This window comes from Enoplosus armatus, chromosome 21 (genome assembly GCF_043641665.1).
Source record: "Enoplosus armatus isolate fEnoArm2 chromosome 21, fEnoArm2.hap1, whole genome shotgun sequence".
Classification (NCBI taxonomy): domain Eukaryota; kingdom Metazoa; phylum Chordata; class Actinopteri; order Centrarchiformes; family Enoplosidae; genus Enoplosus; species Enoplosus armatus.
In genome coordinates this window covers 6,875,283-6,898,705 of record NC_092200.1, presented here as the reverse complement: position 1 = coordinate 6,898,705, position 23,423 = coordinate 6,875,283, and the positions used below count along the sequence as shown (strand labels likewise).

Genomic DNA, 23,423 nt, shown 5'->3' with positions numbered 1-23,423 from the left:
GCTGATTGGCAGTAAAGTATGCATATGTTGTAGCAAATGGGATAAAACACGTAAAAACATTGATTTGGCTTTTTATAAGACATTCCACACTAACTTCATGATTGTTTTTCTGTGACTTAGCTGTTATCTTTGGCTTTCTTTTGTCAAGTAATGATTCATTTTTTCTTCTAAAACAAACATTTTCCTCTCTGCAACGTTACACAAACAAAAACTATAATTGCACCAGTTTTGCAACATTTTTGAGTGGACATGATGTCACAAATTACGTTCAGTTAGATTTTTTATTATTGGACCAAATGAGTACATACTTATTATCATTCTAAGTTAAAACTCTTCACCACTCTGGATTTCCCTCTGAACTGTTGGACATCGCATTTCAGATTCAGCACCTCTAGAGTTCATTTTATATTCTACACAAAACATCTAACACACCCTCAAGCTGTTTTTTTTCCCTTTAACTGTTTCCAGTGTTTTTCATTTATACATATATACGACAAGATTTGGACCGCTTTTACTTTTTCTTGCCGCCCGCCTCTTCAGGGATGAAGACACTTACGGTGAAGTCCCCGCTCTCCGTGCCGTACTTGTTCTTCACCAGGATGCTGTACTTGCCAGAGTCCGACGTGCTCACGCCGGTGATGGTGAAGCTGGCGAACTTGCCTGACTCAAACTTCAGGATGCAGTGGGCGTCGGACGTGATCTCCCTGTCGTTCTTCAGCCAGGTGACCTCTGGCACGGGGTCGCCCGAAATGTTGCAGGTGAGATTGAGGGCCTGGTGAGAGGACGAACACACACACACACCCATAACATTACACACTACAACAATCACATGTAAGGCTCGTAGAGTCACTGCTACCACGAGAGAGCAGGTAGAGGTTCAGTGTCTTTCTTGGGGACTAAGACACAACATCAGGTTTCCCTATAACGGTCACTGTGCTGTCTAAAATGCTGGTCACATAATATCAGAATCAGCTGACTCAGGTTACCTTGCCCTCCTGTATAGTGACCACATCAGGCAGGCCTCCTGCTACTCGAGCACGATCTGAAAGAAACAATGTAAACTCCAATAATTACAATAAAGAAATGCTTTCCATAAAATAAATTGAGCAAATGTAAACATGTTAGAAAGGGAAAAAAAGCAACGACACAAAGTAAAAACGACCATGTTGGACTAAATTCAAAATTTAAATCTTGATGTTTGCAGTTAAAAAAGTTTAAAAACTTTTCAGTGATGAGAAAGTCTTGTCTCTAAACTGAAGATGACACTTTTATACATAAGGACATTAAATATAAGGGTTAATTATAAAGATTACATGATCTGTCTTTGTTTTAGTTAAAATACAAACTTATTCTAAACAATATAAAATTCTTCTTCTTGATGATTCAATGGCTGCCTCATCCAGGCCTAAAAACTGCCAAACACAACATCACTTACTTCTCTCTGCAATAGCAGCAGCTCTGAGGAGGTGAAAAAGAGGGAACAACAAATTAGGTCTAAGGTGCTGAGAATCAGAAGTGAAAGTTAAGGCTCACAGTAATACAATGTCACGCGGAGCACTTCAGCATGTGTGTTTTTACGCATGCTGTGATTGCAGCTACATAAAGATAATAATATGATAGTTATCGAGCTGTTAGTAACTTACTTGAGTCTCTTGAATTCTGCAAAAGCATCGTCGAATGCTGCAAAACAAAAAAGGTTTATTATTTGCGAGTTATTCTTATTTTCTATTATATTCTAATTTTACATAATAGCACATAAAGTCTATTAGAAGTCATCAAAGGTCTAAAAAACACATTTGTAAACCACAAATTTAAAACATTACATCTGCAACAGTAAAAGAAGCAATATTAAACCATAGTACAAGTAAAGCATATGTCAAAAGAGAGATGTTTCAAATATGCCGACGGTCTCACCTTGACCAGACAGGTCAACGGTCCTCCTCAGGCCACCTTTTCCATTGTTGAACTCAATGGCGTATTTGCCCATGTCTTTCTCTGTGGGCTCTGTGATCTGCAGCCACAGCTGCTCTCCCACCACGCCGCTCTTTATACGGTCAGAGAAGGCGATGGCTGAGTCCCTGTCAGAGGGACAACACAGAAACATGAGGACAAAGCACTGAAATATTTTACTATTGTACCACATTCACAAAATCTGCACAAAACAAAGGCACAAAACTACAGAAAATACATTGATGTAATAAAATGTAGTCAATTCATGGGTATACTTAAAAATGCACAGATTTTTTAAAGAAATCAGCTTAACTGCAGTAGTTAGAGGCTTTAACTAATTCAATAACAAATGCGCACATGCTTGCACAAAAAGCAACGCAGATGCAGCACGTACTTGTAGTGCCAGGTCACTTGGAGTAAATCGTTATAGTAGCTGACGAAGGTATAGAGTCGGATGCCCTCATCTGTGCTGGTGATCTTCAGCGGGGTGGAGGAATTAGCTGCCATTGAAATAAAAACCACAAAGAGGTGATTCAAATATTTATTTTGGGTAAGATGCAAATTTAAAAAGAATCAGTTACCACGTTATTTAGGGACAAAATGTTTATGTTCTTACCGATAAAACTGAAAACTTCATTCATCAAGTCTTTGAAACCTTGAAGAGAACAAGATTGCCGATTATGTGATTATATTATATATATTATATTTGCTACAGTCATGAGGTAATTGGTTATCTTAGTGGTTACCTTGATCTGTCAGTTTCAATGTGGAAGTGTCCTTTCCTCTGTCATCCTTCAGAACGACTTCATACACACCAGAGTCCTTCTTGGAAATCTGACAGAGAGAGCAGGAACGTCAGATTCAGTCGTAAAACAACACCGAACAAGGAATATGATTTGTTTTCATCTGAAAAGTCAAGCTTTTCTCTTCTGCTATGGGTGCTGCAGTAAACACATATATGACGCAAAAGCAAAAAAGCCAACAGACAAACAAACAAACAAACAAACAAACATGTATCAACAAAAGCATTCGCAGGCAGAACGGCAAAACCAGAAGTGGCCGTTGGCCCACGATGACAACAGATAACTGATCCCAACTTTCAGTCTTCTCCAGATCAGGCTGTCGGCATAGTCTGCTGTGTCTGCAGGGGAGTCGCGCTGAAATGGGACACATGTGACACAATGTTTATACATGTTAGGCTACCTGGAGGGATGTTATGTCACTGAACGCCACTCGGACAGACGTTTAGAGACGACACAGTGGGATGGGAGTGAGTTATGAGATGAAGAATGGAAAAGAGGGTTAGATGAAATTTTTGAGTGTAAATTAAAACAGAGAAGAAGAAGAAGAAGAAGAAGAAGAAGACAGAACAGTTATAGAATGAAAGTCATAACAGGAATGTAGTGTGAAGGAATTGATGTGTTTTAAAGACAGGTAACGCTGGTTACTTATGTCAACACCTTTCTGGTGTAATTAGTAAAAGATAAATATTTTAACACTTCCTTCTCGATACTTTCTTTACTCCAACTTACTAAAATCTTGTGGACCAACATTGAGATGAAAGAAGAATCCAGACACAAACAGAGCTGTGCCACCGTTTACATTCATATATGCAAATGAATTCAGAGACAGTTATACAGTACAGAAATATACATACATATATAAACATAAATTCACACCTCACACAGGTTTCTTGTATTCTTACCTGAGCAATTTCCAGTTTCAGCACTCCCTCGGTGAAGCCCAGATGCTCGTCTGCTTTGATCTCGTGTCCGTCTTTGTACCACAGCGCAGAGGTCTCCTTCTTCATGTTGCCAACCTGAAAAGCAACACAACAGAGGGACTAAGACACTCACAGTTTTTCTTTAAGAGAGTGCAGCATGAAAAAAACCTGTAAAGTTCTGTCTCACCTTGCATTTCAGTACAACGCAGCACTCTGGTGTCACCTCATAACCCAAATACTCGATAAAGTGAGGACCTGGAACAAACACGGCAGTTATAATAATGGAAATCATAACATGTATTGCAAACGTAGAGCAACAGTGATTCCAGCAGAGCTGACACTATTTTGATAATCAGTTGATCATGTGAGTCATTTTTAAGCTACATTTGCTGGTTCCAACTTCTCCAGTGTGAGCGATTTTCTGCTTTTCTCTTTATATCTTAATATTTTAGGGTTTTGGACTGCTGGTCAGACAAAACAAAACATTTACAAACGTATTTTTTGTTTATCTGACACATTACAGACAACACAACTAATTGCTTAATCAAGACAATGACCAGCAGATTAATTGATATTTAAAATAATCGTTAGCTGCAGACCTAAATGCATGAGTATTTGTATTGCAGTGATGATACCGTCATCATCAACACTGAGTGTCCCATACTGTACCTTGCTTTCTGAACCATTCTTTCCTCTGGAACTCTGATTCCTTCTGCAGCTCCTTGAACACTGCAAATACGAAGAGTTTACAATGTTAAACCCTTAATCCAACTTAAGATAAACACGAAATCTAACCATGTGACACTTCAGTTGGTTGCTATTAAATTATGTGATAACATGAATGTAGTTTGGGATCAGTGTTGCCAGAATGAACTGACAAAAAGTAGCTCAGACACTAGAACCCGCCTAATCTCATAAAAGTAGTCCAATTTATATATATATATATATATATATATATATATGTAGAAACAGGCCCACATTTCTGTTTGTAATATTTGGTCAGATAGCTTAATAAAGCATCCAAAACTCACACAATGTGCTTTCTTAGAGGTTTTTACTGCCCTCCAGTGTCCAGAAGTTGCTGAGCTCTGCATTACGTCTGTTCATGCTGAACTAAACAAGGCTGATATAATACCAATATGTTTGTACTGAAGCTGCCTACAACTGATGTATTGTGCCACTTACAAAAAGTATCCGCTGATTCTAAAATAGCAGTTTAGCCTCTAAAATAGTATTTAAACTAAAGAAAAGTCTCACTGAAGTGCAGCTTAACAGACTGATCAGGAACATCTTGAGTGAACATACCGTCTCCTATCAGCACCAAGCTGGACTGGTTGGTAGCTTTCCCATCCTTCAGCTGGAAGGTGAAGGTGCCCTCGTCTGCCGGGGTCAGAGACTCCATGATCATCTCAATCACACCGGTGTTCTTGTCGAAGTTCATCTTGTATTTCTGCAAAACAAAGACACCTTTTAAAAACTTTTAAACATCTTATGAATACAAATCACAGAGGGTTCATTTCCTTTGTTTGTTCACTGACCTCCCCCTGAGAGAGAACATTATCATTGAAGACGTAATCGACTTTGCCGTTAGCTGTCATCTGCGCCGCCTGCAGCCAAAAGCGAACTTTGCCCTTCTCCAGCAGCTCCACAGCCAACTCTGACTTCAGGGGAATAACTAGTTTGAAGAGGGGGGTGTTGAAGAAAGAGTGAGGGCCAGCTCAAAGACAACAGTCCAGTCCATGACAAACTTAAAAACAGCAGTGATGACATGAGATGCTGCTACACTCACTGGGGAATTTGTGGTCATGACTGATCTCCAGCAGCCTCTTTAACTCTGACAAAGACAGGAGAAAGAGAGTGACTCAAAGAGTGAAGTCCTTTTATTACATTTACTTCTTGAAACGTGCGTTTTCTTTGTTCTCTGTAACCGACCTTCCTCAGAGAGAGTGTAGCTGGATGAAGCACCGTCAGTGTGGGTGACGAGACAAGAGTAAACGCCGATGTCGTCCTCCGCAGGAGTGTTGAAAACAGCTTTGGACCTGCAAGGAAAACACAATTTAGCAGTAATAAATAAGATTACAGAGTGATCATTAAAGAGTCTCAATTTAAAGAATACTGCCATCTCACTTGTTTCCCTTGGTCTCCATGGTGAGGCGGGACGAGTCTGTCATTTCCTCGTAATTCTTGGACCACACAAACTTGGAGTCTGGGGTCATGTCACAGCATTCAAAGTTCAGGGAGATGATACCGTCGTCATCAACGTCCACAACTATCTCCTTGGTGCCTGAAACCCAGAGACGGTGGTGTTGAAATAATAAGCTCTCTGGCCCCCTCGTCACCAGCAGTTCATCAAACTATATTTATTTCCTACCTGGTTTGGTCTGAGCTGGGACCGGCTCTGTCACGTCTGAGGTTTTCCCAACGCCGGCTTTATTCTGAGCGCGCACACGGAATACGTACGTCTCTCCTTCCTTCAGATTCTTAATCTGTGAAATGAAAGAAAACAGCCAGATTAAACACCATGTGAATGACTCTCTGAGGGAACGGGTGCTCAGCCGGATGATGGCGACCTTGATGTACGTCTTCTCCGTAGCCTTGTTGTTGACTCCTCTCCACGCCTCCTCCGGTGCGTCCGCCTCCTTGATGTCGATGTAGAACCCGTTGACCGGATCGCGGCCCTGGTACACAGGTGGTTTCCATAGCAACACCAGAGAGTCGCTTCGCACCTCTCTTATCTGCAGGTCATGAGGAGGCCCTGTGGTCCAAAACAGAAACACATTGACATTCAAGGGGTCCACGAGCTCCTCACAGGTGTTTGTAATTATGTTCACAGAAGTATTAAAAACGCCTGCACTTCCTCAGGTAAAGGTGAGGATGTGAACACACATGAGTATAGAGACAATTAGCAATGAACCATCATGATATCATTGTCAAATTATCTCGTTTTTATAAACCAGGATATTGCGACAAGTCTTCATCTCTTAAGTGGTGACTTGGTTTCAAAATATGTCGCCCAAGAACTGCATTTAAAAATTAGTCAGCTGGCTAACACGTTTACTGAAATGTCTGTTGTCCCTATAAATAAATGAATGAAATGAAAAGAAAAAAACAAATGACAAGATATTTCTCCTGGCACAAATATTAGAAATGATATTGTACAAAAGTGTCACAAATCAAGCAGCCAATCACAACGTGACCAGGAGGTTTTTAAGACTTTTGAATTTGACTTCCTTTTTATAATTGGTGATTTTTTATTTGTTCATTTATTGTAGAAGTCCATAACTAACTAACTTCCCCATGGGGACGAATAAAGTATCTTGACTTGACAATGACTTTGTCCCACCTCTGATTGTAACCATCTATTCAACATTAAAGTACGTGTGTGTGTTAAATGTTAAATTTTAAGGACATAAAGATATCTCTGTATGAAATTTAAAAAAAGAGCAAAAGATCAATGTGTGTGGTCATTTTTCCTTTTTTGTTCCGTTAATGTTATAAAAGGTTGTGCTGTTCATGAAAGCGTTCTCAAAGTAGGTTGAAGAGGTGGTCTAACCTACCTGGCACGGCGATGGTCCACTCCTCGCACAGGAAGGTGTCACTGGGCAGTGACGGGATGCCGACACCTGCCATGTTTGCTGCCCGCACCTGGAACTGGTACTTCCTGTTCTCCTTCAAGTCAGACACCTGGAGACAAAGGGACACGATCTTTAAAATCTGTATCAACTGCTTTTGGGTTCAGGAATTGAACATCAACTCACCCTGTAGGCCCTCTCACTGACGGCCTTGATGTTGGCCTCGTGCCATTTCCCCGGCACGCCATCGATGACCTCACGGTAATCCACAAAGTAGCCGGTGATGTCAGCACCGCCGATGAAGGTTGGCTGTTTCCAGGCCAGCACCATGGAGTCGCACACACACTCCAGGACAGTGATGCCAAAGGGTGGAGTAGGGGAGGCTGAGATGACAGAGAACTCAAATTAACACCATAATGCCTCAGTAGGGGAACAGGGTGAAGTAATGGGAAACTGAAGCAAAATGAGGTGATACTTTTAATTCCCAAACTCACTTTTACACCTCCGACCAGCTGCTCTAATTTATCTATAATCCTTGTTCTTTGAAATTCTTATTAAAATGCATTACATGATTTTGTAGATGCTGTTGAGCTTCAGTGTCCCTTTACAGAAAATGTTTCCATGTACAACAGGTATTGGCTGGATTACAGTTCACTTTCTTCCAAAATGACTGAGCTCACCACTGGATTGTGTATGAGTTTAAAGACTAATAGTAGGTGAATACCTGCTGTAACAGAATGTCATCAAACCCACAACGCAGTTGCACCTTTAACCTTTTGTATCAGGCTTTTGTTTTATGATTTGCTTAAAAGGAACAGTTGAGATTTTGTGAAATATGCTTATTCGCTTTCTTGCTAAGAGTTATACAGCAAGATTGATACCACTCTCGTGTCTCTGTCTTTAATACGAAGCTACAGCCATGAGATGGGTTAGCTTAGCTTAGCATAAAGACTGGAAACGAGGGGTAAATATTTAGCCTATGTCCAAAGGTAATTCACTAAGGCTTTTTTAATCCGTTAAAAAACCGAAGTACAAAAACCAGACAAGACAGGCACCAGCGAAGCCTTGAGGGAGTTACTGTACATGGCTAATCACCCGTTGCGGCTAATACCCCCCCCCCCCCCCCCCTTAAAACTTTTTTTAATCAGTGAGCTTTAAAGATGCTGGTAGATGATTTCTTTTTAACTTTGGAAAGAGTTTCTCCCTGTTTCCATTCTTTATGCTAAGCTAAGCTAATCAGCTGCAGCTTCATATTTAACGGACAAGTGGTATCCATCTTCTCATGGAACTCTCAGCAAGGACACGAATAAGCATATTTTCCAAAATGTCAAACTATTCCTTCATACTTGTAATCAGAATGGATATAATAGTTATATATTACATACAATTCGTGGTACAGAAATACCAACAAAAGACACAGTGATTTCTGGGACCTGGATGAAGGAGCGACTGTGAGAAAAAGGTCTCTCCATAAACAGGATCATGTGACATGGCAATAATAAATTGGCCTGTCGTACACAAATAGTCACGTGAACTTGACACCCTCCCCTATTTAGGGGTGTGAAGTTGGTCAAAGTGTTTGAGAGGTGGACATCTGAAGAAGTACACAGTGAGCCACGAAAAAGGTCTCAGGTCACAAGTGTCCTGCTCTTGTGTTGGTTGGATGACCCACTTTTCAAGTACAGGGTGTGATCAGCTGGCTCCTGCCATGACATACTTATGTGTGTGTGTGTGTGTGTGTGTGTTTGTGTGTTAAAGTGCTCTCAGTACTCAGTGTGACGGCAGATCCTGAGCTGCCAGGCGACTGACGCCGAGCCACCAAGTGAGGAGGATGTGGGAAAGTGGTGACCAGCAAAACTATTGACAAGCGTGACTGTGTTGAGTTAAAGTTTGGTGTTTTACAGTGACTTACCTTAGAGAGAAGAATACCAGTAGAGCACCTACTGTTTATTGATTCTTATATTAAAAGCATGTGAATGTAAAAGTAGAACCTTGTAGAACTGATGTAACAAGGGAAATCCTCTTTTTACTCGGTAAAGTCAGAGTTGAATATTTTCATGGATCCTATGTGGAGGGGAAATTGATGAGTTTTTTGTGATTTGTTTTGGAGTTGACTTTTCCATCTCTGACCAGTGCTCACCTGCCGACTCTCTCCTGGGCCTCGCGGTTTCCCGTTTAGCAGAAGCACCTACAGAGAACTTACGTGCGTGTTTGGCCTCAGGCTCATTGACTGTCTCTGCAGCCTGATCCTGAACCTCAGCGGTGACTGGGTCTAAGTGTGCAGCTGTGGTTTTGTCAGTAAGTGAGTCCGAAACTGAGTCTGACACAGACTCTGAGACCAGGTCTTTTGCCAGGTCAGGGGCCCAGGACACGCTGCCTCTCTTGCCCCCCTTACCCCCCTTGCTTTTACTCTCCACGGGATCGGGCTCTGCGAGGCCTGAGCTAGCAGCCCCGGCCCCCTCCCTGGCTTCAGTGTCAGCCTGAGCTTTATTGCGTTTTTGCATTGTGTCAGGAGGGGACTGGACAGTTTCATGCGTGCCCGTCCAGCGTGGCCTGTGCTCGGTTAGTTGGCCCACGTTACCCCCCGGCCCCATCTCCGGCAACACACCATGAGGGATGCCGCCCCCTACAGGAGTTAGCAGAGAAAAGCAAAAGAGGCTTTTTAAAAACAGGCAAAAGATTTGTTTCACAAGTTCACAGCTCCTCTCAGTCACACAACATTTAGAGAGCAAAAAGACGACGAGCAGAAACAGAAAGACAGAAAGCAATATTCAGTACATCAGCCTATCAAATACAGTGAAATGTCTTCATCTGACTGGGAGTGAAAAATGAAGACAAGATGACCAACAAGTGACATCTGTGTGAGGAGGTGAGTAGGCTACATTTGGGATTATGAGAGCATGCAGGCGTGTGAAGTAGAACAGCCAATGAGAGTGGATGTGCAGGCTTTGCACCAAACCTTTATGGAAAAACACTCTACTTTCATAACAATGCCAATGATGATGAAATAATTGGTGTGGTTGAGATGATCTAATTCATATGAAGTAGTGTAATTGTTTTTATTAAAAACTACTGTAGAGCTGTAACTTTTTTTCGTATGAAATGTTCTGTAAATTAAGTTTAGTAGTAGTAGTAGAAGTAATATAACAGCCAATTCTTTGTAATTTAACATAGTAGAAATGCTGAGTACATTACCAGTATGTCTGCCTGCATGACAGTGCAGAGAAATACACTAGCATGTGTGTTTCATAAAGGAAAACAGAGCATGCTGCTCAGCACAAAGTGACATCCAAAGGCTGAAAGTTATGTTAGTTATAATGCAGAGAGACTTTAGGGAACATATTCAGGAGATCAGAAAGAGCATCTCTGACAATTATCACAGCAGCAGCATTGGTCCGTTTTGCACAGCATGTGACTGACACGAAATATCTTAGATCGAGAAAAAAAAAAATTTTTTGTCCATGCCAAACATATATATGGAGCCTCAAGCCTCTTTATGTTTTGCAGCTGAAAATGAGTGCAGGAAGAAGTAGAAAAATAAAAGAAAGTATAATTATGCAAATCCAAATAGCGTTACATTAAACATAAAAAATATTAATTTATGTGGACAAAGTCTTTTATCACAGAGCTATGACCAAATAATATTCTCAAATAGGAAAAAAAGTGTCCAATCTGTGTGTGTATGATGTACAGTAAGTGTGTATTTTTAACTAAACTCAGATTTCATGAATAATTTATAGTCTAGTTCTTAAAAATGATTCAACTATTTAACAGAACAATACCACTGCCAGGTTAGCTGCTGAGAGAGAGGTTAACACACAGAAACTCAGTGCAGTTTAAGGTACCGGGGGGGTGGGAGAGGTGTGTGTGTTGGTACCTTTAGCACCATGTGGGGTTGCCGACACATCTTGTGCCCAGGATAGGTGAGGGAATGTGGGGTGGTCTGTGATATTGGGCTGGTTTGTAACGACCACTGAATTGGATCTCACTGACCCAAATTAGAGGAAGTCTACAAGTCCTGACCCTGACCCAGGCTGTGCAGGGAGGAGGAGGAGGAGGGGTGGGGGGTGGGTGGGTGGATGTGGCTGGACAGGGTGGTGGGTAGGTGGGGGCACATAACAGTGCAGAATAACGTGACAGGGTGACAGAGTGGAACCATGGTGTATAGATGCTGATGATATAAAGAAGTGAAGACATGTCTCAAAAGAGCAACATCATGTTAACGTGTCAGGGAAATGACAATTCCTTTTACAACGTTTTTCTCCAAAAATGTAGTCATACTTTCAAGGAAAATTCCACCTTTAGGGACAGTATTTAAACTAAGCATCAGTCTGTGGTGTTCACTGCATGTCAGGAGTCATTTTGTGGTGAAATGTCCTCTTTTAAGCTAAACCTGCTTCACTCATCTCTACTTCAGGTTTCAGTCCGGTTCTCCTACATTTCCCAGAATGCCTTTTGAAAATGGGTGTCTTTTATATAATCTTTCTAATTTAGCTCTTCTAAAGCTGACCTTTTTAAACAAGAAAAATACATTGGTTTTGGCTGCATTGCATTCTCCCAAGTGAAAATGCTATGATGAGTTGTATCTGATAAAGTTAATGTAAAATAGTCTAGAAAGAAGCCTTTTGTTGTTTTCAGCCTGAGGGACTGATATTAAACAAATTACCTTTTCTGTTAGCACCACAGATAGCTTAAATATTTCTTGTGAAATTAAATATCGTAGAAATATCCTAACATAATACATCTTAACATAACACATCTTGTGTGTGTTATTACAAAAGTTACAAAATTCACACTAACAGCAAAATGAATTCAGAAATGCAAGCTACGACACCGACAGCTGACTTTTAAACATTATTTAAGGGATTTTCTTTTATACAAACAACTGTAACTCTCAGTATCCTCTGACTCCTGCATTAGCTTCTTGTACTGAACCCTCAGTTTCACTCACCAATAGCTGCCTTCACCTCCACAGGCTCAGACTCCTGGGAGAAGTTGCTGAGCCCTGCTGCGTTCACTGCCCTCACCTTGAACACGTATTTCTCTCCTGTCATCAGACCGTGGCAGATGAACCTGCAAATATTTTTGATCAAATGTGATAGTGGCAATACATTTCTATAAAACAACTGGCCTATATAAACCATGAAAAGGAGGCAGAGTTTTTTTTACCTGGTAGCGTTTACAGGCTTGTTGTTGCATGGCTCCCACACGTTGCTGCCCACAACACTCGCCTCGATGTAGTATCCCACCAACTCTTTGGCTTCACGGGACGCTTCCCAAGATACAACGACTGATGTGTCTGTGTTTCTGGTGGGGACAACTTTGCCTGGGGCAGATGGGATATCTGTGGACCAGAACATTTGACATTTTTTGGGGTCATGAACTGAGAATGTAACATTGCTGCTTTTACGATGCATGCATGTATGTTTGTGTTTTCTGACCAAGCTTGTCGCCAACAGTGGTGGCCTCAGTTGGGTTTGATGGCTCGCCGACACCGGCGGAGTTGCAGCAGCGGACACGGAAGCTGTAGGATTTCCCCTCGGCGAGATCAAACAGCGCAAAGCGAGGAGACTTGACCGGGATCTCTGTGTTCACCCTCTGCCAGCTGTCTGTGCCAGAGACGCACTGACAAACAAGGACACGAGGTTGTGATGTGTTTTAGTGTGGGTTTTTCCTTTAACATGTAAGAGTATGTTGTTAAATAACTTACCTTTTCCACATAGTACATGACACCCTCAAGGCCTTTCTCTCCAGGTGGCTTCCAGCTCAGCACCACATAGTTCTTGGTTGCCTCTGTCACCTGCAGATCAAGAGGTCTGCCAGGAACAATGCCCTCTGATGGTCAAAAGATAAAGAATTAGGTCCCTGAACACAGCAAATGTGACCTTCATGTCACCGGGTGTCGTGGACATGACTGGTTTAAATCATACCTGCAGGCTCCTCCTCTGTGACAATGATCTGGCCGGTCCAGGGAGCAGAGGTACCTGACAGCAAGTACATGATCCTCATGTAAACGTTATGGATCTGATGTGGATTATGATTTTCTTTCTACAACATTTCTATATTTTGCTACAAAAGTTTTTAATCGGTCCATTTTCAAATCAAAAACTGTGACCAGAATCGTATCCTAGGTAGTGGTAGTGGAGTTAAATGTGGACAGAAGACTGGTAGGCTGTGTTTGACCAGACATATAAAGGCTGCTGTACCTCTCATGCGGGCGCGGTCAGCTGGGTCCATGGCCGCCACCGGCTCAGAGACTCGGGACGGGCGGCTCATGCCACTCTTGTTGACGGCGCGCACACGGAAGGTGTAGGAGCGGCCCTCCACCAGGCCGGTGACGGGGAAACGGGCAAACTTAACCGGAGTGTCATTGCACTGGATCCAGTGGGTGGTTCCTACCTCACATCTGCACACAATACAAGTCTTACATATTGAGGTTTTTATTCATATGTTTCAAGTAATTACCAGCGTGGGGGATTTAGTACTGCTGTTTGATTTTAAAATATCAGTGAGTGACATTCTTGCTTTTCTTTTTATTTTAGGTATATCTTCACCAATACTGTATTGTCTTTTTCCCTCTGAGTTTTTATTGATAGGAAGTTCTGTAGTTGGAACTCTTCTTGTGGTATCCATCCAGTACCAACTACTGCGTTAAGAGCAGCAAAAAAAATCAAGCAGAAATTTGAAAACACCAACAGTGAAAAGCAAAATGTCTCAGATCATTACTTTAAAGCTGTAGTTCTCCCATTCCTTTAACTCTTTAAGGGTTTTCTATCCAGATGATGACTGCTCTGAGACGACTGACGCACATTTTTAGCAGTAAGAGTGATAACAGGCAGCAACATATTGACTCACCTGTCCACGAAGTAGCCCAAGATGGAGTTGCCACCATCGACAGCTGGCTGCTTCCAGGTGACAATGATGTAATCCTTATTGGCATCCAGACAGCGCACATCCAGAGGGGCACCAGGAGCTCCTTCAACCTCAGCATCAGTATCTAACACAAACAGTAACATCACCGTCAGGATTGTCAGTATACATTCTTTCACATATTTACCTTTGAGCCAAAGATTTTGTCTGATTCTACTGTAGTTGGTTGTTGTTAAAGTGAGCCGTGCCCTGTGCTGAACTGTGTAGCTGCAGGGCTTCACGCCAGGAACATTTCAGGTCCTCGAGTCAAACACAAGCCAAGAGCAATGAGAGACAGAATTAGCAGCCACCCGCCTCGGAGTGAAAGGTGATAAGAGAGGTGACTCTTAAGGGAAACATTAGGGTAAAGCCAGGCCACCTACAGTAGTGATGTCTACACTACAGACAAGAGTTGCATCATCACATAAGAGCATGTATTAACTGGGTGCATGTGGACATACTGTATGTAGCATGTATGTAACACAATAATGGCAGTGTCTTACTCAACAAAATTATACTTTTATAAAATGTAATAGGTCAAAAAAATTACAAAAGAGGAGTTTTCTTAATACAGCAACTTGAATGGTCACTATATTTGAGATTTCTCATGATGAGGCCTACTGCATACTGGGCGATATGGAAAGTTATGTGTTTACTCACAAAGAGCAGTGAGGAAACTGGGCAGCCCATTGTTTCCCCTTGAGGCAGATATTTACAATATCTATCTGAGTTCACAGCCAGACTCATTCCATAGCTGAGCTCTCTGAGAATAGCCCGCTTACAGCCAGGCTCATATAGCGTTTTGTGCCGGGCCTCCTCTTTACTGGGCGACCCTGAGCTGCAACAGGGGAACAACAGGGTCTATTTTCCAGCATGTTCATACTCAACATGGTTCCTGTGTAGAAGCTGAAGCTTTAGAGGTCAGATTGTCTCTGAAGGCAGCAAAGATAAGCTTCACCGAAAGCTTTTTCCACCTGATTCAAACAGATGCCAGGGAGCTGCCACTCTGTGGTGTCTCTATTAGAGATATCCTATTTAAAACCACTCACGCACATTCAAACACTTATTAAATGTGGTGTTGTCATCCGGTGCCAGAGGGCGCGCCGTTGTGACTTTGACCTTGATCTGATGACATACTTGACAAAAACAAGGTTGAGGGATTCAGGCGGCATTAAGCTTGTGTTGACTTGGATTGCAGTGAGCGTCTTAGATACTTAACATTTTATAGAATTAAATAGGATTATAGCTTTGGTTTTAGAACAGGCTTCATTGATGTGTTGATATTTGAACAATGGTCAGTGTTGCCACCAATGAGTCAGAGTCCTCTGTAGGGGTCTCAGGCTTGGAGGCAACATAGAAGTTATTTTGGAAAGTAGCAGTTGTTTTGGGGCATATTCATAGTGACCTGTTTCAAATACCTAAAGCACCAAATAATAAAAAAGGTAGGATGAAGACTAATCTCCCAAATGAGATATCTTACGTACAGCAGCAGCCATCTTTGTAATGACAAGAGAACTTTTAGGGGAGGGGCACCCACCTCTGACAAAGACATAGGCTGAGTAGGTTTCATATCCGGACTTGGTGGTGACACGCAGGGTGTAGAGCCCCTCGTCCTCTTTGTTGAGGTGTGTGAGCGTCAGTGTGGCTCGATCTCCACTCCAGCACATGTGGTTCCATTTAGAGGGAGACAGCAGAACATCTGGAAAGAAGATGGAGGGTGTCTCAGGTACATGCATTATTAATATAATCCCTCTTTATAAAACAATATACCAAGCAGAGACATGCAAACGGAAAATCTTAACTTATACAACATACATGCATATTTCTTGCAGATCAGATAGATAAAGACTTTGATCCCAGTGATATTCATACAGGTGTCAGGTCTGGAAAGGAATAGTCCACAGCTGCTTACCGTCTCTGTACCACTCGACCTCTGGCTGGTAGCGGTGCAGGGCAGGGTAAATGATGACCGTACATCCCAGACTCATGGTCTCACCCTCTCTTCCAAACGATACACCAAACTTATCAACAATGTGAGTCTGGAAGGTGATGCCGTACTCAGACACGGGGCCATCTACAGACAGAGCATGAGGCAGTGGAGTCAGAGCTTGGACTGGTATTGTTGTGCAAAAAGTTTGCATACACATAACAGTGGATTTTGCAAATTCAGGCAAGTGGAAAGACTACTGTGTCCAAATCAAGTTGAAGAAAAAAACACTATAAAAGAGACAGAATACTATCACGTCAGTAATCACTCACAAAAACAAGTTGGGAAATATACAACTTGTTGTCATGCATGAAACAGTAAAGCACAACAGACACGTGATACTTAAAAAACACTCAATATTCAGTGATTTCAGTTGTTGAATTAGTTGAAAATACAATTAAGATCTTTTACACATTTAAAAACATTTGCAACAAATATATGTTTAAATACAGATAAAATAAAAAATCAGCTCTATTAATTGAGGTAGACACTATCGAATGGCAACAACATGTCCTCTATGATGCATCTGAAGAACATCCTCACAGCAGTACAGCTGTGTAAAACAAATAAGCCAGGAATTGCAAAAATGCTTCAGAGCACAGTCCTTCTGCCTAATGAGAACAGACGCTTACAAGGTTGCATACTTGCAACATTGTTGATGCACACAAATTGCTGGTTTTCAACCAAAAATGCTGAAAAATCTGTTGATTTTTCCAGGTTAACTATTTAAAGAGAATACTGTGAACTTCTATACAGACAAGAGTGGTCATGCACGGACGCAGTCACAGTGTTCAGTGGAAACATCAAGTTCACCAAAAAGGTTTTCAAACCAGATTCCTTTGACCCTGTTACCTTCATTATTGGCCCCTGTGTTGTCGCAGCAGCATTAAGGAAACAGAAATGATGTTAGTGCAGTAGCACCCACTGTCTTCAGACCCATGTATGAGCAGTTATCCACCATGAGTAGTTAATAATATCACATTTTTAGAATGACAAATAAATGCATAATGACAACATTAAAGCTGCATTATTTTAACATTGAATCAAATGACAACCACATAGCATTATTACACAACTGTTTAGCTTTTTGGAGCTTTTTAGCCTCTTTTAGCTCATTCTTTTGGTTTTACAGCCAGAATTTGCTGTTCAGTCTTATTGCTCTCTTTGACCTCCAGCAGCAGAGGGCAGATGTTTTCAGCCAATAGGCTCTGATAAAGCAGCTGTGCAGTACATGCACAGCGCTAAACAGCAGACAGACAAAAGTAGCAACTAGCCGGTGAAGACTGAGATGTTTTTCTCAAGAGTTGGTGAAGACCAAAACAAAGCCATAAGGAGAGTGAATTAAGGACTTATATTATTATATTATATTGGGTAGCTAGGAACATTACTCCAAATGAATGCTAATGTTTCTCAGCATCTGCTGGATGTGTAAATAAGCAACTGTTTGCAAAGACGTTAGCCATAACAACATTTTAAACAAATAAACATTAAATTCACACTTACGTCTGGGTGCTGGCAGGGACTCATCAAATTCACCTTTGAACCCTATAAACAATAGCAGCATTTGCTATTAATACATACAGGGATTATACTGACAAGATATCACATGCGACTTTACAGATGTCACATTTCACATATACATAAGATAGTGGGCCTACAATTATCATGACACTTAAAACTTAAATTAAGCTTATTACAATTAATGAGAAGGTATTACCAAGAAAACCTTTAAAACTACATTTGGAAACTTTACACACAGATAGTACTGACTTATGATGAGCTACAATTACTGCTTTTTTTCTTGTGATTTTAAATAATTTAGTGATCATGAGAAAACAGTTTTGAGAGGTTGTTTGTGTCGTGAGCGTTGGGGTGTGATGGTTTTAAGACTTGGTGAAACCTACTCTTAACAACGACGGAGGCGAATGCAGACAGCTCTCCCTTGGAGTTCATGGCAGAGACGCGATACTGTGCTGTGTCATCAAAATCACATCTGAAAGAGGAGAGCATCAGCTGATCAATGTCCATGATATGCACATTCTATCGCTTAAGGATTCACGTGTACAGTTCCCTTCCCCCACCTCAACCTCAGCCCTCTCAACCATGTAAGTAATACCAACTATGTGAGCCCCGACTGTAAAGCATCCCGTAACTCCTGGCCAGGAATACTCTGGCAATAAATAGACACCACTGGTGATGTCATCTGCACCAGGTGGTGTGGGTACATGAAAGGTTACATAAATTAATCCAATAAAATGTGATTCGGGGTGACTAGCTAACCCTGCCCATCATATAAAAAACTGCACTTGATCGTTAGCTAGTGGGTAGCTAGCGTCTTAGTGTTAAAGATGGCAGACAGCAGTAAACCCAAATCTAAACACAATGGGAGGCGTCATTGACACTATGTCTATTCTACAGTCTATGGCAGGAATACTCAACTTGCTTTGCCCTGGGGCCACTTTTGCAAAATGGCAGGAGGCCAGGGATCAGTTACTAAACAAACATTAATAGGCCTTTCTGCCAGAAAGCCTTTCTGACACGTGATTAACGTTGTGAAACGGTCGCAGTTTGGTTAAGTTTAGGCACCAAAACTACTTGGTTAGGTTTAGAAAAAGATCATGGTTTGGGTTTAAATAATAAGTCAATGTTGACTTTCTGTTAGAAAGCCCGCGTGTCCCCTGCAGATCAGGTGTACATTCACTTTTTTTGCAGAAATCCAGATTTGGCCCAGACCATAAATTGAGTATCGCTGGTTTATGGTCTGTTATCAAGGTAAATAATCTTACTGGCTGCCTTAAACTCAAGTGAAAGAACTGCAAGTGTTCCTGGCAGCTGTAGCTAATAACAAGCCAAGCTGATGTAAGAAAAAGAAATCTACACAAGCTAAGCTGTGTGCAAATTCCAGGACTTTCCGCAAAGTTTCCCCTGGATCTACAAAACCCATTACAGTGGTGACATGTTGTAGATATTAATGGTACAAGATGTTTCAGTGGCTTTTTGAGAAGAGTTTATTTTGAGAAGTGTGGATGGGAGAAGCTACACCTACCTGTTAATCTCCAGTGAGTGCACGCTGTATCTGCTCTCAAGTTTATACTTGCCAGCATTGGCAAGAGGGTCAATTGCCACATTGTTTTTGTACCTTGTAGTGGGAGGCAGAAAACATGGAAGAAGACAGACCAGAGGAAACAGAAAGAAACTTGAAAAGGTTGAAACTGAATCAAAATAATAAAGCTATGGAGCTTGAAGGAATAAGCAGGATGTTGAGGGGAAAGAAAGGACAGATTTGAGGTTTATGGGTGATATATGTGACCTACCAGACGACCCGTGGGTCGGGCCAGCCACTGACAGTGCAATGCAGCCGCACACACTGCTTCTCCCACACGGTGTGGGAGCGTGGTTTAATCACAAACTCCGGGGGGTGCATCAGGCTGTCTTCGTTCATGCGCTTAAAGTGCTCCTCGTGTTCATGGATCTACAAACAGAACAGTCCTTAAGCATTAAATCACTCAGGACGATTGTACTTTTGACAACCGTAAACTGTGAAACCAAACAAACAAACCAAAAAATACCCATAATTTTACCCCGAAATTCACAATGCACAGTTGAAGCAAAAGCCAAGCTTTTACATACACAAATTGAGCAAGATCCCAACACATCTTTATTTGTTTTAAACATGCAAGATATGTGCACTTCGACGTCAAATGTTTTGAGTGTGTGTTGTTCACTATGTACTATGAATAGTTAGGGGTGTTGAGGCCCCATCTAGTTGTGCATCCAGTAACTCAGCACATAATATGACAACACCATTGGGACACTGCTTCTCTGTGTCTCAAGAAACACGATCTCCTGAGGAATTTGTCACCAGGCTATCTGGCAGAGTGGAGACAGATACAGTGAGGGGGTCTCTGTGGCTTTTATGATGCTCAGTGAATGGTCTGGTACTACTTCACATAATCACCCGGGGACATAAATAACTCCCTTGTGTAAAGAGTAGTAGTAACCACTTAGCCACAGGCTTGGTGTTCTTAAGCAGTACTGCAATTAATTATGCTCAGTAATGCAACTATGCAGATAACATCATTCTGTTATGTAGCTCAACATTAAGTCTACATGATGGATTTCTTTTCACTGCGATGTCTCAATTAAGAAAAGACATTTTGCGATGTTATTAAAGAGGATGGTCTACTGTGATGTCAAAAGTAACAAAAGCCAGTCCGTGACGTCAAGATGGAAAATTGTCTGCAGTGATGCCATGGGTATGAAAAGCCAATACACAACACGAAGGTCTATACTGGACAGTGATATGACAGTGTCACGATCTGTGATGTCAAAATATAGCAGTTACCCATGTTGTTGTAAAAGTCTATGGCTTCCTGTATGACCTCAAAACAGCCACATGTAGCATTTCCCCACTGACCCTTTTGTTCAGAGAGATGCGTTCGGCCGACTCGCGTGTGGCCTCCCTCCTGGAGATCTGCTCTGACCTCTCCATCTCCAGGCCACTGGTGAACATATCCCTGCGAGCCATGTATGCCGAAGTGTCCCTCACCCTGGCTTCTTCTGTATTCGAAAGTCCTGTTGCAAACTCGTGACTAGGAGTTTGTAGAGCAGAGCCAGGGATGTGGGGAGTAAGGCATACCATTAAAACTGAAATTAATTTCAGATGTTGCAAAACATTCTTGTAGAGTTTATTACCTGCCCCTGAAGATAGGCACTACATAGCCGATGATTTGGTTCTCTCTATCCACAGCCAAGTAAGTTGGCTTGGCTCTCTTGGGTACAGGGCTCAGTCTGCTCGCCTCCAGCCCAGAATGTGAGGACACTTTAAGTCTGGGACATATAGAATACCATCAGCCTGGCGCCCGGCCAGACAGTGCAACTAATAACACAACATCAACATGTGGGGATGAAGCCAAGATGAGGGAAGATGAGTTGTAGATTAAGGTTGAGTGGGAAAGTAGTGTAGATGGTTTAGTTTGGAATATTTAGCATTTTCACAATTTCCACAAAGGATGAGGCCATCTGATTCGAAAGACAATATGAGCACCACTGAGGTCCACTGAAAACAGCTATTATTCAATCATTAACCCAAACAACACCTTTTCTGCAATCTAATATGATGGTAACACATACCAGAGCCACAAATCTGAGAGTACACTGGCTATTATAACCCAAACAACTCACATAGCACCTGCAAATCCTTGTACAGTTCAACAATCCACAGTCATACTACAATTAAGATATATTTAGGAAAGGGATGACAAGTGGAGTAACAGAAACGTTTTGAAAAATGATCACCCGGAGAGTTGGGGGTGGGAGATAGCAGGAACCTGATAAGGAGGCAGGGTCAGAAAGGGTGACTGGTCAACTGCCCTCATATTTCCTGTATCTATCTCGGTCACTGTCCCTTTAGCTCTGAGCATTTACACTCTTTTGACTTTCCAGGATCAGGGCAGCAACAACTCCCATTAAAATTAATCATAACATGTTGAGCTTCAGTTATCTCATATGACAAATACAATATTCATATGTGCAGTTGTATCTTTGCAATAAGAACATTATCTTACCACCCTGACTGTTAAATCATCATCACATCATAATCCTCCAGCCCAGCAGTGAGTGTAAAGGCAAAGATCAGATGGTGTTAGTAGAACCTAAGCCCTCTGACCTGTTCACACTCTTCAGGCCAGTGTATTTAAAGATCTGCCAGGCACTATAAAAGATAGGGTCACCATAAACTGGGTGTTTTGTTATTCTGAAGATAAGGAAGTTCAATACACTCCATCCTGATAAATCATGTAAAAGGATTGACAAATGGTAAAAAAAAAAAAAAAAAGCACTTTTATACAGACGTAGAATCCACATCATTCCAGAGTTTGGGGAATCAGCTATAAAACCAAACTACTTGACATTACCATAATGTTTGTTGGAATATTTGTTGTTGTTTTTTTTTTTGTTTTTTTTTTAAGTATTTACTCTTTCCTTTCAAAATTAGTGCTTTTCCATTAATGCATTACAGAAACATTTAACAACGGACACACACACTGACAAAAACAAATTTGACCCGTGTATATGCTCTATTAAAAACACAAGGATCCAATGCATTCAACAGGGACCGCACAAATCTGGGCAACTGAAACGACGACTAATGAACAACAACTCTCCTTGTGTCTATTGGAAATAAAGGGAAGCAGCTAAGTTTCCAAGACATGACAATAAGTGTAAATGCTATTAGACTTTAAAGATATTAAATCCACAACACAGGAGTTCAGATTTCAAGTGGACAAGACCGACAAACTGCCACTTGTAACTTTCCCTCCAACACGGTATGCACAGGTCAAGATTCTATTTCAGTCTTTGCCATATACCATAACTCTGCCATTACATAACTGTGCATTTCATTACAGCTTATCTAACGCTGGGCTTTGCTCTGAATGGAGCAGAAACTGGACAAAAACTGAAAAAAGTTTTTTTCCCATAATAATTTTAGTTATTTGGGAATAGGTGTGTTAAAGGTAAGAGTTCGTCAGCGTGCGTAAAAGCAAACAGGGCATCACTGAGCCTACATGCGAAGAGCTTCATGCAGGATTCAAAACAGTATGAAGAGCAATGATCCTCAGGTGTGTGTGAGGGTTGATCAAAGTGAAAGAGAGCTCAGAGGAGGGAAGGATTGTTACTTTGGGTTCAATATGGCAGCAAAGCAGCAAAGATGATCCCAAAGCTGTGACAGGGAAGTGATCCAACACGAGTGATGGAGGTGAACTTGATCAGTTGGGTTGGGTGATGGTGTTAAGGGGAGCAGCAGGGCTTTCCTGTGACAAAGAAGTGGATTGACGAAGATCCTCTTCCTCCTCCTTACCCCCTGCTGGTGGCGGAGGTGCTGCTGCCAGCAGTATATCTGCTGCTGGCCTGGTACTGGCTCACTTTAGACTCCGTCTCCCTGCTACGGTAGCCACGGTCATAGTGGCGATGGTGCTTCTGGTAGAACGGTATAGATCCAGACATGCTGCAGGCCCCTCCTGGTACGAGCCCTGAGTTTCAGAGTTTCTTGCTGCCTATCTGTTTGTCTGTGTGGTTAGTTAGTGTTGAAGAGCATGTGTATTAACAGTTATGATATACTGTAGGTTCATCATAACTTTCACCGAATTTTAGACTTTACAGACTTGAACTGGCTGCATTAACAAGCTGGCCATGCTTTCATTTACTTCAACATGTTCTTTATAGTTGAACATGGATAGTTAATCTAGCTCTCACGATGGAAAAACATTTAAACAAAATAACA

At 41.7% G+C, this 23,423-nt stretch overlaps 1 protein-coding gene across 1 annotated transcript; it reads right to left on the bottom strand.

Moving 5' to 3' along the window:
* Positions 1-475: 475 nt before the first annotated feature.
* myom1b (myomesin 1b) lies at positions 476-23,146 on the bottom strand. Its single transcript, XM_070928321.1, is given in 37 exon segments — positions 476-772; positions 987-1,042; positions 1,436-1,458; positions 1,644-1,680; positions 1,915-2,078; positions 2,345-2,450; positions 2,567-2,605; positions 2,697-2,784; positions 3,656-3,769; positions 3,861-3,928; positions 4,343-4,402; positions 4,979-5,123; positions 5,212-5,348; positions 5,463-5,507; positions 5,606-5,712; positions 5,801-5,957; positions 6,045-6,159; positions 6,244-6,428; positions 7,231-7,357; positions 7,432-7,628; positions 12,197-12,318; positions 12,415-12,589; positions 12,687-12,870; positions 12,956-13,080; positions 13,176-13,239; positions 13,459-13,651; positions 14,101-14,242; positions 15,692-15,853; positions 16,067-16,261; positions 17,645-17,686; positions 18,046-18,134; positions 19,188-19,280; positions 19,456-19,613; positions 20,559-20,733; positions 20,837-20,963; positions 22,187-22,216; positions 22,942-23,146. Coding segments are annotated over 37 exon segments (4,512 nt in total). The 3' UTR covers positions 476-511.
* Positions 23,147-23,423: the final 277 nt, after the last annotated feature.